General features: G+C 37.7%; 1 protein-coding gene across 1 annotated transcript in view; it reads right to left on the bottom strand.

The window, feature by feature from the left end:
* Positions 1-782: 782 nt before the first annotated feature.
* Positions 783-16970, bottom strand: part of CFAP58 (cilia and flagella associated protein 58) — a 119891-nt gene continuing 103703 nt past the window's right edge. The window contains exons 16-18 of the mRNA XM_069098907.1: positions 8123-8242; positions 4861-4994; positions 783-1349 (exon numbers count right to left, since the gene is read on the bottom strand). Coding sequence (XP_068955008.1) covers positions 1238-1349; positions 4861-4994; positions 8123-8242 — 366 coding nt within the window. The 3' untranslated portion in view covers positions 783-1237. The remainder of the gene's footprint in view (positions 1350-4860; positions 4995-8122; positions 8243-16970) is intronic.

The raw sequence follows: 16970 nt of genomic DNA, 5'->3' as shown, positions 1-16970 counted from the left end.
ATTTCATGCATTGAAGAGAGACAAACTTGAGTTATAGAGTCCCCCTACCATCTCCTACTTGTGGACATAATGCATCCTTGAAAAAATTATGGCATAACAAAATACCCAGCCAACTTGTTCCAACAGCTTGCCTTCTAGAACTTCCCTTCAGCAATGTTGCCCCTCTTTCCCACCATCTGAACCAAGATTCTTTAACAACAATGAACTTTTTTATAATTCACTTATTATTGTCATCAGTCATCCGAAGGCTATTCTTTGGTCACTGTAAAATTTTGAAAGTGAATTGGCTATGGTTAACAAAGAAAAGCAGAAAAAGAGAAGGAGCCCCAAAGGAATAAACCAAGTACCTTCAAAAAAATTGCTTAATAAGCAGATCATTCTCTTCATGAGAGAGAACTCTAAGCAGAAGCCCAAATAACTATTAAATCAAAGAGAAAAACATGCATTGTAAGCTATAATTCAGACTCTTAGAATAAAGGGTAAAACAGATCCCTCGCATATTTCCAATGAGTGCCTAAATTAAATCCTTATTTTGAAGGTTTCATTCATTGACTTTAATATTTTATTATGTATTCTAACAAAGCAAAGATCAAAATCTCTGCAAAAGTTTTGTATTTGTGGCTTTTTTAATAATATATTGTTAGCATGTCTTTTTGGAATAGTTTTCCTCCCTCAGACCGGGAGATAGCTTCCATATAGAAATAATTTTCAAAACACTAGTTTTGAAAAGATTAAGAGTTCCACCATCTTCAGCATCTCATGCAATTACTTCATCTTATGACTTGTTAACAGAGGATAAAAAGGTAGTTTTTTATTTAGAAGGCTGGAGGATATGCACTAGATTTCTAAAAATACAAAACATCAAAAGTATCATATTATCTAAAAAAAAAATTAAACTCCAGAGCTTTTCCACAGGGAGTGTCTAGATTTGGTACATTTCAAGTCAGTCAGTTGTTAACAGTGAAAGATCTGGCTCAAACAGTGGGTCATCTTAATTGAATAGATCTAAGTACAATCTGTTTGGATCCACGTGGACCAACCCAAACTTCATTTCTGTTAAATGTCTGCAACTCTGCCAATTATGACATTGGGCATTATTCCGTTTTGCTTCTTGGATTCCAAGCACTGAGCTAAGTGGAAATTCCTCATTCACGTGACATAAAAAACCATGCCTTCCAAACAATTCTGAGCAAATGTAATTGATTAGTCAATTGGGAACTGCTCGTTGCTCCAAATTTTAAGCCGCTGCCTTGGTTGTCTTATTGATAGAGAATCCCCCACCAGTATATCGAGGGCCAGGTCTGGTCGTTGGATAGGTATTTTCTATCATGGAGAGGCATTCCTTATTCCTTTAAAAAGGAAAAAAAAAAGTTAGTTGATTTATCATCTTTCTTCTCTTGATAGTTTGATGCTACAAGAATTTCTTTGGTATAATTATTTATCCATTTAGAATGAGCTGATTGAAGCTTCCAATTTTAGACCAGGTAACTTAAACCTCATTAGGTGACTGCTGATAATATTTGGAATACAAAAAAAAAGCTACAATTAAGTGAGCCCTCCTAATGTAAAAGTGAATATGGATAGAGGACCTTATTATAGCTAGAATGCTGTGAACTTTGCTGGCACCCAACTTCTAGTGATCTTACAGTCTTATGAAATACTTGTTCATTTTCAAAGAATCAATCAAGTTTTTTCTTCACTGAATTATAACCAAATTCATCATGTATCAACTTTTTAATTTTAGAAAAGTCCCTGAAAAACTTTTGTTTCACATGTAGAGAAGTCAGTAGGCATTTATATCATATCTATACATTCATAAAAGATTAATCTTTTTTTTCTTTTGCTTTTTGGAGGAGGGAAGGTAGGGCAATTGGGGTTAAGTGACTTGCCCAAGGTCACACGGCTAGTTTTGTGTTGTGTCTGAGGCCATATTTGAACATAGGTCCTTCTGACTCTAGGGCTGGTGTTCTATTCACTGTGCCACCTAGCCACCCCAAAAGATTAATTTTCTATAACCATCGAGATACAGCAATTAAAAGTAGAACTTTGTTAAAAATGCAAAGAGGAAAAGAGACAAATAAGTTCACTAGACAAAACCTAAAGACAGTTTTATCCTAAAAGAAAGGAAGGAAAGGAGGGAAGGAAAAAAAGAGAGGGAAAGACAGAGAGAGAGAGAAAAGAAAATCTTGAGTTGTTCTAAGGACCTACAGAGATCTCCTGGTTGGTGAGTGGGAGTAGGGATGGTGAGGAGAAGAACTTATGTATGCATAGTCTCTAACATATTACTGTTCCTTTTTCGTCACCAAGTTCCCTTAAATTATAGCTCAAAAGGAAAACATTTCCAGAAAACCCAATTCATAACATCAGCAAATTCTCTTAGGAACTTTTTAAAGTAATTCCACTTTGAAAAACACAAATGTATTTCTTTAAGGGAATGCTAAATTGGGAAAAAGTCAGATTGATAGCACTAGTACATCCTAAAGGGGGATTTGTGTTGGGAATTAAGAAAGATGGGGAAAATGACTAACAACATTAGTGAGTTAAGAAGAATGAGAAGAGATAAGATTGATATGAACCAGGGGTTGGGGGGAGCAAAAGAATAATAGCCAGGAAAGTTAAAAGAGTAGGAGATAGTATTCAAAATTTTTCCTTGGGGAGGGAAAGAACCTGCAGATTATTACTTAATCAATCCAGCTGTCTCCTATCAGAACTGATTTCATTATTATGAAACCATCCTCAATACATGGGCAAAAATCTTTAGTTTGAAATGTCCCCAGCAAGGATGAGTCTCTCCCATGACCTGGCAACTCATTTAATTGATTACTGCTAAATACACGTCACCCTCCTTTCCACCTCTCCCCAACCCCAGCTAACTTAAACTTCCCCCATAAGAAGAAAGTTTAGCATAATACTCTTGGGCTTCATCATAGCTGACTAATATTAATAAAGAAATTCCTTTAGATATGTTTTAATGCGCAATTTTGATTCTCTTTAGTCATTTTTTCTCTAAACCCTAATATTTTAAATCTTGCCTCATCATATTTTCTTCAAATCTTTTATTCCTCTCCTATAAACTCACCATTCTCATAGGTCTTGTTTTTCTGAAGTGTAGACCTCAAAGAAAGTAGAATCACTCAACTAAGGACTAACAAAATCATAGGTAGCTGATGACTACAGCCAGGCAAAGGATTCTAGAGGAAGACCATCATGGAAGGCTAAGACCATTAGAGTGACAGGTCACCACCCCGTGAGCCTAGAGCTCTCTGATAATGACTTAGAAAGCTCAGATAAGAAGTGGACAGATCCCACACCCTGGCAGGAATGAGGGAGACAGACGGTGGTCATCCCTCAGGTGTAATAGCTCATCTAAGGGAAGTAAATGAATTCATCTTTAAAAGTAATAGATTTGGGTCTACAAAAAAAAATCCAGGCAAGCTAGCTGTTGGGCATTAAGTAGATAAAACCACTGAACAAATTTTTCACTTTGAAGAAAAGTGTATAGGGTTGTTGATTTAGAATTGGAAAAAGACTTTAGAGGCCATCTAGGCCCATTCTCTCATTTAAGAGATGAGAAAACTAAGGCCCAGAGAAATGAAGAGAGTTGGCCATTATCAGGGAGGCTGGACATGGCAGAGGTATGACAGAGGAAACTCCTTTGAATCTGGATTTGACAGTCTTTGCATTGCACAAAGTGGCCTCTTACGCTAGACACAGCATTACCACTTGAAAGGTAATGTTTGTGCAATTACATTTAGTTGAGGATAACTGGTACCACCTACATTATAGTAATGTTCTGTCCCACTGAGAGAAAGGCATCCAAATTTGTAAAAAGAGATTTTTCAAGGAGGGTTGGATAGATCAATTAGGCTGAACTTTGCCACTGACGTAATGGGATCACAGGCAAATGCCTCAAAAACATCTGGATCATTTGCTAGCCTATTAAAATCTTCATGCAACTGAAATTTCCAAACTCAAAAAACACCAAGCAATCAGCATAAGCATAATAATAATAGCTAATTCTTTATATGAAGGTTTGCAAAGCACTTTGCACGTGGAAATATCTGCATTGTTTTGACAATGCTATAGAGTCTGATCAGCATTCGGGGTTCACCAATCAAAACTGAAATCTAACCTTAATTTCACTAGCCCCAAGACCAGGCTAAATATAGTAACAAAATAATGACAAGTTATTTAAATATAAGGGAACTCAAAACTCTTCCTGAAAGGAAACAAGAACTTGGAAACTTACGAGGGACTCTCTATAACAAATACCAAAGTTATTTTCTGGAGGATTGTTTATCTGCCAGTGATGGATGTCCAGAGACATGCTGTTATCTGAACACACTTATCCTAAAACTTAAGGAAGATCATTAGGGGTCAACAATTGTTGTTGATTCTAAACATAAAAGTTGCATTATCAGAGTGTACAGATGAGTCCTTAATTAATTCCTGTTTTGCTGATCTGGTCACTAGAAATACTTGGGAGTCTTAAATGTGAATGAGCCTGAGCAGAGCAATCTGACTTATTTTAAATCACACAGGCAAGAAGTTATACATAAACTCCCAAAGCAGATTAAAATATCTCATCATGTATTCCTCAGTCTATCTAGATGTTTACCAATTAGTGGTAGACATCAGTGGATCAGAGCCCCAGACTAAAATCTGAACACTTGACCTAGCTTTAAAATTAAGTTTGATGTGCAACCTTGGAACCATCATCTGCTACCTGTGTCTCATTTTACCCACAGAGGTTCTCTGCCCCATGGTGACATTTTGCCGTTTTCTGGATGTTTGTACCATGTTTTCATATATGTAAACAGTACAGAACATGAAAATAGGGAAAAAAATCACAACTCTTACTTTTGATTTTGTTCCTTGCGTTTCTGAGTGAGGTATTTCTTCTTCACGTTAAGGAGTTCATTGGCAAGTCTCTCAATCTCATACTTGTATTCCTGGCTCTGTGACTCATACATATTCAATTCTGAAGACAAAACCTAACATCCCAAAGAAAGTGGCAGTAACATAAGATCCAGTTAGATGATGTCCTTTCCCTGTTAGAAGCTAGAGGCTTATGACAACATTCAGGAAGGAAGTTTAAATGGACCACAGCCCAAGCATGTGATAAACAAATACACAACTACAAGTCAAGAAATGGACCAAAGACCTTACTAAGGGTTGAAGGATAAAAAGAGAATAACATGCCTGAAAATGAAGTGTCATTCTCCAACTTATCATGACTAGTATGAAATAACGTTCATGAGGCTAAAAAAAAATGGTTTCTTAAAATAAAGGATCTCACATTCTTTTCTTCTTGAGAATTTTTTTTTTGGAGGGGGAAAGGTAAGGTAATTGGGGTTAAACACACAGCTAGTAAGTGTGTCATGTCTAAGGCCAGACTTGAATGAAGGTCCTCCTGACTCCAGGGATGGTGCTCTATTCACTGAGCCATCTAACTGCCCCAGGATCTTATGTTCTAAACAGACATGCCAAACACAAGACCCATGAGACTATGGTGATGCCAACAAGGCCTATGCAACACTCCTGAATGGGCCTAAATCAGATTAAAATGCAATTGGGAAATATTTAACAAAATAAATCAAAATACAATAAAATCGCGGTAATACCAATATATGATTTTTCTAAATTATTATGTCCCCTGCAGGGATCTTTATGTATGGCTTCATTGCCCCCATTTCTATTTGAGTATGATGCCACTGTTCTAAAGCATATTCTAAGAACATATGCCAAATATACCCAAAAAAGAGGAGGAATTTTTAAAATTTAAATTTGCTTTAAAACCTTTTTTTAAAACAATCATGAAAAAATCACTAAGGAGTTTGACTCCAAAGCTTTTGGGTGAAAAATGATTCTGGAATCATCCTCCTAATCCCTTTAATCATCACACTGCTAACACTGTGGGTATTCATTTTGCAAGTCCACAATGGATATGATTCTTGCTGTTATATGTCTCTTCTTTGAATTCTCTGGAGACATTCACCAATTGTCATTTTACCAGTCACAGGGAAACTTACCTCTGAAGATGCAAAAAGTATAGGATGTACTTAAGAGACTCACTCACATTGTAAGAAACAGCTACATGAAATGTGATTATCTGCTTCAGTTAAATGTGGAAAATAGATGCTTCTATGGTCACCAACAGGCCAAACAGGATGAGATAGTGGGCCATGCATTTCATATAGAATCTCAGTGTTAAAAATCTGCCCCTAGTCTCTGAGAGAAGCAGAAATTGCCTTCCATTCTATTTACGGGGGCTGTGATTTATTCTGTATTTCCATTTCCTTATTCTTTATTTCCAAGATTTGCATGAAAAGAGGATCTTCGCTTCTTAAGTGTTCATCTGCTTCTGAACCCTTTCCCCTTAATTGCAATGGAAATGATTATGACTATGGTGATGCCAACAGAAGAATATGATTTCCAGTTAGGGGAAAATCTGCCACAACAGATGAACTCTAAGAAACATAGATCCTGTTTTCAACCCATAAATAAAGGATTAGGGAAAAGAATACAGGCAATGAGGCCAAATCGACTAAGATGCTCATTAACATTGACCTCTGAATGTCTTCCATGTGCCATCACCTACACTTTCTTATTATTGAGGATCTGGACTTTCTGAGCTGATGGGTTAAAAACAGTCATGAAGATTCTATGAGTCACTCAGCATGATGCAGGGCTAATATATGAGTATCTAAAAGCAATCTTCAGTTGAGAGCAATGTTCACCTAACCTTAGGCAACTTTATTGCAAAAAGAAAATTATAATATTTGTTAACTTGTTTGAAAGACTCAAATGTTTGAAAAAAAATGGCCAAGAAATTAACATATGCATAATTCTAATTGTGAATACTGTAAGAATCACAGAATTTCAAATGTCATCTAGTCCAACCTATAACTAACCAATAATCCCCTTATAATGTAGCCAGGCCTTCCCTCCCATCCTTGGAATATCTCTAGTGAAAGAGAATGTGCTACCTCTAGAGATAAATGACAGCGATAAGTATTTACAACAGCGTGTTGTAAATTAATGTTGTAATTAGACATATGTTTTGTCTGCCAGTTTTTTTAAGAAAAAAAGTTATAAAATCATATTCTTCAAAGAATACTTGTAAAATGACATCTGTTTTCCCATGCAGAGAAGGCTGTTGAACTCAGAAATATGGCCTATGATACTAGACTATAAGCTGTCTGATGGCAAGGGTCACTACATCTAAATTCTCTTCGTGTCCCCTGTAGCATCTAACATGAGACCTTGAACATTACAGTAAATCAATAAATATTTGTTATGGATTTATATTTAATATATGCCATTATTTTGATGGTATCCATGGCATATTACAGATGTTTCTCATGAGTCTTAACTACCATATCAACAATAAGTATTTGGGAAGATAATTCTCAAAATATAATGGGAAAATTCATATAGTAGTGGGGGGGCAAGCCCACAAACAGAAAAATGAATTGTAAATGTAGACTGACATTGCAAAAATATATAATTCTTGTATTAAGGAAAGAGCTCCAGGGTAACAAGACTTTGGGTGAGACCCAATTCTTGCTTAATTTAAGCTTAGCTTTCTTTCCTTACCTATTCATAATATTAATGGAAGAGTATAACCCTGGAAGATTGTGAGGAACTTGAGCTTTTTGTATATTTTCAGGTGACAGAAGGTAATGATAGAAGCCAGAACTCTTGAAAACTATTCCTACTAGAACGACAATCTGGACATTTTCCCTTCCTGATTTGGGAAGGTGGTCTAATTTTGTTTGTCAATTAAACCAAAACATTTTCCCCTCCAAAGGTCTCTATTTCTAAATCATCCATGTAAAATTTCTTAGAATTCCATGCTCCAACCCTGGTTCTCTCCTTTTTTGCCCACCTGGCTCTTTCTAGGAGTGGGAACCCTTGAATTCAGCTTGAGCATCCAAGAGTGAGGAGGAAAGTAATCAGGTCTGCCTCTCCCCTGATTTTGATATAAGAAAAACATTCCCCTAAGCACAAAATGACCTACAGAAGGACAGCCTCTTATCCGGAAGCAAGGACATGCCTTCCTCTGTGTTCCTGAAAGACCTCCCCTTTTGATTGTAAGTAGTTAGAGCCTTCAACTCACTTTCAGCTGTTTGGTTTTCTCTCTTAGTGTATGCCTGTAAAGTTGCAATTGCTCAGCTGCTTCAGGCCCAGGCTGTCGAGCCAAGATGTGCTTCAGTTCCACATACAGCTTCTCCTTTTCCTGCAGGAGGTATTAGAAAACTATATAATTTCATGCTAGAAGAGACATTAGGAATTATCTAAGTCACCTGCCCTCTTTTTTTGAATGCTTAAACTAAACCCTAGAAAATCTGAATGATTTGCCCATGGTCATTTATTAGCTAATGAGAATCTGTATTGGTATTTAAACGCAGGTCTCTTGATTCCAAGACCAGGCCTTTTTCAGTGATGCTTGTCCCAAGTTCTTAGTCTTCTCCACACTCATATCTAAGGTCAAAGTTGTGCTGGTGATGGCCAAACAATCAATTCATCTTCACACCATGATGAGGATACTCAGCTTGGGGAATTCCAGACTTCCTTCACTAACCCCTACTAACTTCTTGGGTCACTTCAATTTCCAAAATTTCAATGATGATGGGTGCTCTGAGACCAAATTGCCTGAAATTTAACTTTCAGATCCTTAAATTAAATAAATGCATCACGTAAAAGACAAAAATTTACTTCCACAGCTTTCCAAACATTAGGTACCATCGCAGAATTTGGAACCAATACTGATAAAGATTAGTGTTTCCACCCATCAGTTTCTGTATTTACTTCCTTGAGGTAACAATGATGAAAAAAACATGATAGGTAAAAAAAGACTGTCATTAAAAGAGATATCCAGTCAAATGAGAAGCTAATTTTTACCAAGAAGCAAGTATTCCAAGTACTGTCATCAGCTAACCCGGTTTGCCAGAGAACATAAAACAGTCAATAAAAATGTAGCTAAAGGGAAATTCATTAACTGGCAATTGTTATCATTTGTTGTGGTTTCTATCTTCCCCTGACGAATTATGGAAACTTTATTATAAGCACTACAGCTCCATTTACCAGGAAGTGTGTACATTACTTAAAATCAGTTTCACAGAATAAATCCATTCCAGATATATGCCACCCAGAACCTTCTGGATGAATATACATTAGAAATGTAGTCACATTTCAGAAGTAGTCCCAGCAATGGCATGGAAAGAAAGCAGGCTATACCAAAGGGGAGTATATCAACAGTAGAATTATAAACCAGCATTTTCCTGTACTATAACACCCTTTGTTTCACCACAGTAAGTCTCAGTAGCAAACAATGAGAATCATAGCAAGAGGTGAGTTTATTTTATGTAACCACTTAAAGCTTACCTTGCAGAGAGGATAAAAATCTTCCTGACATAGCTTGAAGATTCCACTTAAACAGGTAAGGAACAGGGGGAGAAACCTAGTTAACTGTCTTTGTACCTTTCATCTGTCTCACTTCCTCTGGTGGATGAAGTAGTTGGGACCAAAATTAAAGGATCTCACAGTAGGGAGAAGAGACTAATCTTGTTTTTGTTCAAATATAATCCTGAATTGATCATACTAACTTCATCCCACCCGCTCAGAATATATCACAGAGGCTAATGCTTCAATGGCCCTATGAGAGGGAAGCCAAGGGAACATTCATTAACACTCAATAAACATTTACTCTGTACTTACTGTGTGCAGAAAATGGTGCAAAGTGGTAGGGAAGAGACAATGTTTAGATAAAACATAGCCCCTGTCCTCATAAAGCTTTGCTCTGGTAGCTTAGTAGGTAAGAGTGGTAGACTCATTGAGGAAAAACCTGAGTCTGAATCCTATCTTGGATATATTATTAGTTGTGTGATATTGGACAGATAAGTTTGAGTCTCAATTTTCTCATCTGTAAAACTTGGAAAATAAGACTTTTACCTACCTCCCAGAGGGCAGCTAGGTGGCACAGTGGATAGAGTATCAGGCCTGGAGCCAGGAAGACATGAGTTCAAATATGACCCCAGACACTTAATAGTTTTGTGAACCTGGGCAAGTCACTTAACCTTGTTTGCCTCAGTTTCTGTATCTGTAAAATGAGCTGGAGAAGTAAATGGCAAACCACTGCACTATATTTGCCAAGAAAACCCCAAATAGGGTTACAAAGAGACAGCCAGAACACAAAATGACAATAATCTACCTCTCAGGATTTTTGTGAGGCCCAAACAAGAAAGTGAATGTAAAACATTTTGCAAATTTCAAAGTAGTACATAAATGTCTACTCTTGTTACCATCACTAAAGCAGGAGGGGAGATGAAAACACAGATTATTATAATACACATTATTACATGAAGAGTGGATCAGGGAATTTCAAAACAAAGTGCTCCGTGAGCTTAGAGGGTGTGAGTTGATGGCAACCATGGGGATCAGAAAGGCTTTGTGGAAGAACGGAATTTTGAGTTAGTCTTTAAAGGAATGTTTAAACTTCACTAGATGAAAAGTGGGAAGAGGAAAGAGGAGATTATAAGCCTAGGGGGAAAAAAGCCTAAGGAAAGGCACAAAAGTGAAAGAGTATACCTCCTTTTCAGGAAAGAGAGTTTGTTCTGGAACCTATTAAGTTTGGGGTGCTACTGGGCCATCCAAAAAGAGAGGTCCTGTAGGCAGCTGGAGGTGTAGGTTTAGAGCTCAAGAAAGAATTCAGAAGTAGAAGAAGAGTCCCCTACATAGAGGGTGAATGAAATTCAAAAAGGAGGGGTGAAGAGAAACAAAAAAAAATGGGGGCAAAAGCCATCAAGGAACAAACTTGGGGCAGAAAAAGTTTAGCTCATCTGGACACTGGTGAGATTCTCTGCCAAGAAAAGAGCAGCTATTAAATTCTTGGCTGGACATAAGTATAATTTCATTCTTCAAAAGGTGGATGGTTTGACAAGGGATTCTACTATTCTAAACTTTATTCTCACCCAAAAGAAAAGACTGGTTGCTAAAGGAATAAGAATGATAACTTTAAGGAGAAGCAACCCCTCCATCTTTTTTTTTTTAATTAAGCAATCAGGGTTAAGTAACTTGCTCAAGGTTACACAGCCAGTTATTTCTGGGTGTGGTGCTGAGTGTCTGAGCCCGGGATTCAATCTCCAGGTCGTTCTGACACTGGAGCCGGTGCTCTTACTCGCTGTGCTACCTGGCCGCCCCTCAACCCCTCCATCTTAAAATTCACGAAAGAAGAGAGGAAAGTTGAGGACCATACACTATGTACCATGGATCCTGAGAATCTATTTCAAGGTGTTTGGAGAAGTAATAAGTAGCATGCCATGGCCTAAAATTCTGGAGAGGAAATGAGCCAAGAGAAGGATGGGAAGTTTTCAAGAACAAAATGGCAAAGGAACAAGCAGAAATAATTACAGTAAATGAAAACAAAATGGGGAGATATTTTAAAATTTATCAATATGAAAACACAGGGAATTCAAACCAATTAAGATTTTTTAAAGGCATATACAGAAGATAAAATCAAAGGTAGGTAATAGAAGATAAATAGAAGAGAGGCATGGTCCCGTAAGAAGAGCGTGAGAGACCCTAAGGCCCCAGAGCATTAGAAGTTCACAAGGAATGCTGAAGTAGACAGAAGAGTCTAAAAGCCTTCATTTTAATGAGGGCACCAGGACAACTATGTATTCTTCATTCTTCTCCAGGCTGAAATCCTAATTCTCCTCCAGCAATTTCTCTACATGCCCCATGCCAGGTACCTACATCTCTCCCCCACATCTAGGTTCCTTTTATGTATTGCCTTCCCTGTTAGACTGTAAATTTCTTGAAGGAAGAAATTGTCTTTCTGTTTGTATTTGCATTCCCAGCTCTTAGCACTGTACCTGGCACATAATCTGTGCTTAAGAAAAACTTGTTGACTTGGCTTGACTTTTAAACCATGTTGGGATGATCAAAGAAAAGCATAAAACTGTTGCTCCAGCAGATGGAACAATGATAAGGGACAAGTAAGAGGAGGCAGACCTATTCAACTCTTATTTTGCCTTCTATTTCTCTACCACGGAGAAGTATCTTTGGATTTGCAAGGATAGATGTTAAAACTCAGATGAAGTAGGAAGGTGGTAAGAGAGTTCCTAGCTGCCCTCACTGAACTCATGTCAACAGACTTGAAAGAACTGACAGCTGTGACTGCTCAAGGCAAATGAGTTCTAGTCACCTTCCAAATTACCCCATACTGAATAAAAATAATGTCTCAGTCTCACAATGGAGTGGACCCTCCAAATGTTTCCTAAAAGGAAGAACAATTTTCACATGCAGAAGTAGGAAGTTTTTCCCAATTTGTTCCCAAATCTTACTCTGACTTCCTTCTTCTAAAAATCATAAAGTATATTAAAACTGATAAGAGAGAACAAAAAAAAGAAAAAGGAACAGTGAAGGAATATGAAAGAATAAATAGTAGAACTACCTGGGTACTTCAAACAGAAAAACTCAATCCCAGACTCTCAGAGCTAGAAGGGTACTTGAAGGCCACCTGCTCTGATCTCTACTTGAACCAGAATCACTTTCTACAGAGCTAGAAGGGTACTTGGAGGCCACCTCCTCTGATCTCTACTTGAACCAGAATCACTTTCTACACTGGAACTGAGAGGCAGTCATCAAACTTTTGATTGAAGACCAATGAGAGAGAATCCACTTGTTCTAAAGTAGCCCATTCCACTTTGAGATAGCTCTCATTGTTAGAAAGTATTTCCTTATATCACATTTAAATAGGCCCCCCTGAAACATATACTCTTTGCTTACTTCTATCCTCTAGAGCTAAACAGAACAATCCTAGTCTTTCTTGAACACAAGAGTCCTTCAAATATTTGAAGACGGTTCTCATACTTCCTCCAGCTAGATGAAGATCCATGTTCAAAGCCAGCCTCAGACAATGACTCCCTCACACCACTTAACCTCTCTTTGCCTCAGTTTCCTCAACTCTAAAATATAATAACAATAGCACCTACTTCACAGGGTTGTTGTGGGGACCAAATGAGAGAATATTTGTAAAAACACTTGGCCCAGTGTTTAGTACTATGATACATGTTTTTATTCTGTTGTTTTCCATTGTATCTAACTCTTTGTGATCCCATTTGGGGTTTCTTGGCAAAGATATTGGAATGATCTGCCCATATCTCTCCCAGACCATTTTACAGATGCAGAAACTGGGCAAACAGGGTGAAGTGACTTGCCCAGGGTCACACAACTATAGTAAGTGTCTGAGGCCAGATTTATACTCAAGATAAAATTTTTCTGAATCCAGGCCCAGTACTCTACCTACTATAACACCTAAACTGCTCAATGTCTATTCTTCTCTAGATTAAAGACCCCTAAGCTCTTTATGCAAATTCCATGTGAACACAAAGTCTTTCACTCCAGTTTATCAATAACCTCTCTAAACTGTGGTGCCCAGAAACATACAGAATGTTCCAACTGTTGTCTGACCAGGAAGAGGACAACACAAATATAGTCATACAACACACACACACACACACACACACACACACACACCTCCAGTCCTGTACTCTCCACCTTTTTTTATTTACTCTAAGATTACACTTTCTTGACTGTCATATTAATTCTATAGCTCCCTCAAGTCCTCAGACCTTTTTTCGAAAGAATTGTTGCCTAGTCATGCTTCCCCCTTCTTGTCCTTGTGAATTCGATTCTTGGAATCTAAATGTAAAATTTTAAATTTGTTTCCCTTATATTTCATCTGGTTAGATTCATCCCAATGTTCTACTAGAGCCTTTTGAGATCTACCTGAACCTTTGTTCTATCATACAATGTATTGGTTATCCATCCCAGCTTTATACTATCTGCAAATTTGATGTATGACATGAATACTTCTATTCAGATCACTGATAAAACTGTTAAACAGCACAGGGCAAAGCATATATTCCTGGAGTATTCCACTAGGGACCTCTTTCTAAGCTAACATCAAACCATTAATGAATGATTACTCTTTTGGTCCAACCATCCACAAGATCTGACTCCAATGGTACAATCTATCCTAATTTCAAGTCCACAACTCCCTCAGGGAGTTGGATGTTCCAAGAAAGATGATGGATGGGAAACTAAGTAATAGTTTATGGTCTGAGACAATGAAATGCATGAAGAAAAGTGGAAAAGAGAATTCTGGAAGTAGAAAGTCCTTTATCAAATTTCTACTTGTATCAATTCAAGTATACTCTTAAAGAAGAACATCTTCCTAATAAAAAGCCCTAGCAAAGGATGGTCAGCATTAACATGCTGGCCCTGAATGTGACACAGATTTGTATTTGAGGAGAGTAGGCTAGTAATTTGGATAAATATGGAGTAGTTGATGGATTGAAGGTCTTATGTACAATTGTTTTCCAATTTATTTCTCTCCTAACCCTCTACAAGGGCCAACCAAGCTCTTCAAACATTGTGCAATGGTGTGTATAATAACCCCATTTAGAGACAAAGCATGCAATTCTATTATAAAGAGAATCTATCTTATGCAACAGAGACTCATTAGCTGTCCGATGTATATTGTCTCCATAAGCCAGCACTGGCAGAACCAGCTGCCTTATAATGCATATCCTGTCCTTCTTCATTAAGCAGAGTCCATCTTTTTTTAAACCTAGTCAATTAATTTGTCACTGGGTTAGAAGCACCATATGTCAATGAAAAAAATCCCAGAAAAATCATAAATACTATATTTTTTCCTCACTAACAAAAAACTATTTTCTTTGCACTAGAGTCTATTAATTTATTGTTTTTGCTGTTGATTCACAAGGAATATTAATATTACTTTGGCTCACATATCATTCTTCAAATGATTTTATGAATAGCTACTACTAGAAAAAATAAAGTTAGACACTAACATCAATACTGGAGGTCTCTGGGTCCAGCTTAAAATTTTTATGATTCTATGATCCTAGTTTAGCTCATTGTATGGAAGTGTTTTTGCAAACATTAAGTGTGTTGTCTTCATCCTCAGTAATTAAGTTTTCTTCCCAGGGATCCCCATTCACTTTGTCGGAGAATTTGTCAGACGTGATTATAGTATTCCTTTTCTGGGAGACTCTCCATGGAATGATGTCAGATGACAGTTTAGCACACTGTCAATACTAGCCAAATGCTGTGGTAAAAAAATTAATTACATTATTAGCCTCAAATAATGCTGTCATTACATGGTGCCATTCAGGAACCACATGGGAAAATGCAGAGTTAAGTATCGCATAGATTTTTAGCTATTCATGTTTTATCTACCTAAAATTTCAAAACCTGCCTTCAGAACAGTCTGTGCAAATAAAAGTTATAACCATTCTGGGAACAATCCAGAATAAGAACTTGGGTTGCTCATAGGTCTCCTTTCAAGCCAAACCATAGTAACATATTAAATTCTCTGTCTGTTGACTCTATGGTTTTTCATTTGCTTCTTAATCTGTAAGCAGAAGCTAGTTCACATTCAATGTACACCTTACCCCTCTGTTTCCCCAGCTCACTCACTCTGTGCAATAACTGACTAAGAGGAACTAATTTATTCTATTTTAGTCCAAATCTGTGTTTGACAAATGCCAATGCATTGATTCTGCTCAGGCCCACAGTCATCCATTTGTTCAAGCTAAAAGTTCATGTAATCACCACAGCCAAGTCAGGTGAAATGAATAATGTCTTTCCTGCTTAAAGCTTATCCATCTACCTAAAATCCCTGGGTCAATGATCTCCTTGTAAAATGTTGGGTACCAGCCCCCATTAGGGAATAAAGGATCATCTGCATTTCCTCTTTACCTGATGAAATCAATATAATGTGAAGACAGGATATAGATAAGAACTGCATTTCCTGAAAGAACACGACACAGAATCCAGGACATATGTAGAAATTCTGTGCTAATGGGATCCAAGAAATAAGTAGAGAGCATAAAATAACACATGAAGCTACTAGGGAAGGTTGGTTGGTTGGCTGTTGGCCTTTGTTCTCAAAGAGGAGCAAAATGACATCACTACAGTAGAGTCAAGTTTCAATTTATCCAATTGTGGCTGATCAGACCAATACAAGCTCAGAAGGCTCTACCACAGGTTGGGCACAAATAATACATGTGAACATTTGGGGTAGATACTCCAAATTTGTGCATTTCCTTTGAGCTATCTCAATTCTGCTTTGCTCATACAGCACAACACCTTCTCTGTGGTGGGCACGCCATGCTGGGTGGTCCTGTGCCAGTATCTCCCATGTCACACAATCAATTCTAAAGTTCATAAGAGAGACTTTGAGTGTCCCTGTATAGCTTCTTATGACCACCATGTGAACGCTTGCCCTGTGTGAGTTCTCCATAAAATAGTCTTTTGGCAAGCATACATTCTGCATTTAAACATGGCTAACCCATTATATCAGCAATGCAATACGGAATTGCACTCTCTGAAGTGGAGTTGGAATGCTTGGCAGTTTAGTTTGAGTAAAGACCTCAGTGTCTGGTACTTTACCCTGACAGGTGATCTTCAGAATCTTCCTAAGACAATTCAAATAGAATCAATTCCATTTCCTGGCATGGCACTGGTAAACTGTCCAGCTTTCACAGCTATACAACAATGTGGTCAGCACAAGAACTCTGTAGACCATCAGTATGGTCATCAGTCTAATACCTCTTCTCTCCCATACTTTCCTTCGAAGCCTCCCAAACACTGAGCTAGCTCTGGCAATACATGTGTCAACCTCATTATCAATGTGTCCATCCCTGGAAAGTATACTGATGGTTCCACTTATGGATGGTGTGGTGGTGGCTGATAAAGCACCTGTGTTTTCTTGATGTTAACTGTCATGCCAAAGTTAGCACAAGCAAAAGAGAACTGATCCATACCTTGTCGCATATCAGCTTTGGAGGTTGCATTGAGTACACAATCATCTGAAAATAGATAATCATGCACCAACACTCCCTCCACTTTGGTCTTGGCTTTGGTCTAGGGAA

This window comes from Petaurus breviceps, unplaced genomic scaffold (assembly GCF_028583685.1).
Source record: "Petaurus breviceps papuanus isolate PSGF00001 unplaced genomic scaffold, PetGlider_PUasm1.0 37, whole genome shotgun sequence".
NCBI lineage: Eukaryota > Metazoa > Chordata > Mammalia > Diprotodontia > Petauridae > Petaurus > Petaurus breviceps.
This window is presented reverse-complemented; position numbering and strand designations above follow the sequence as displayed.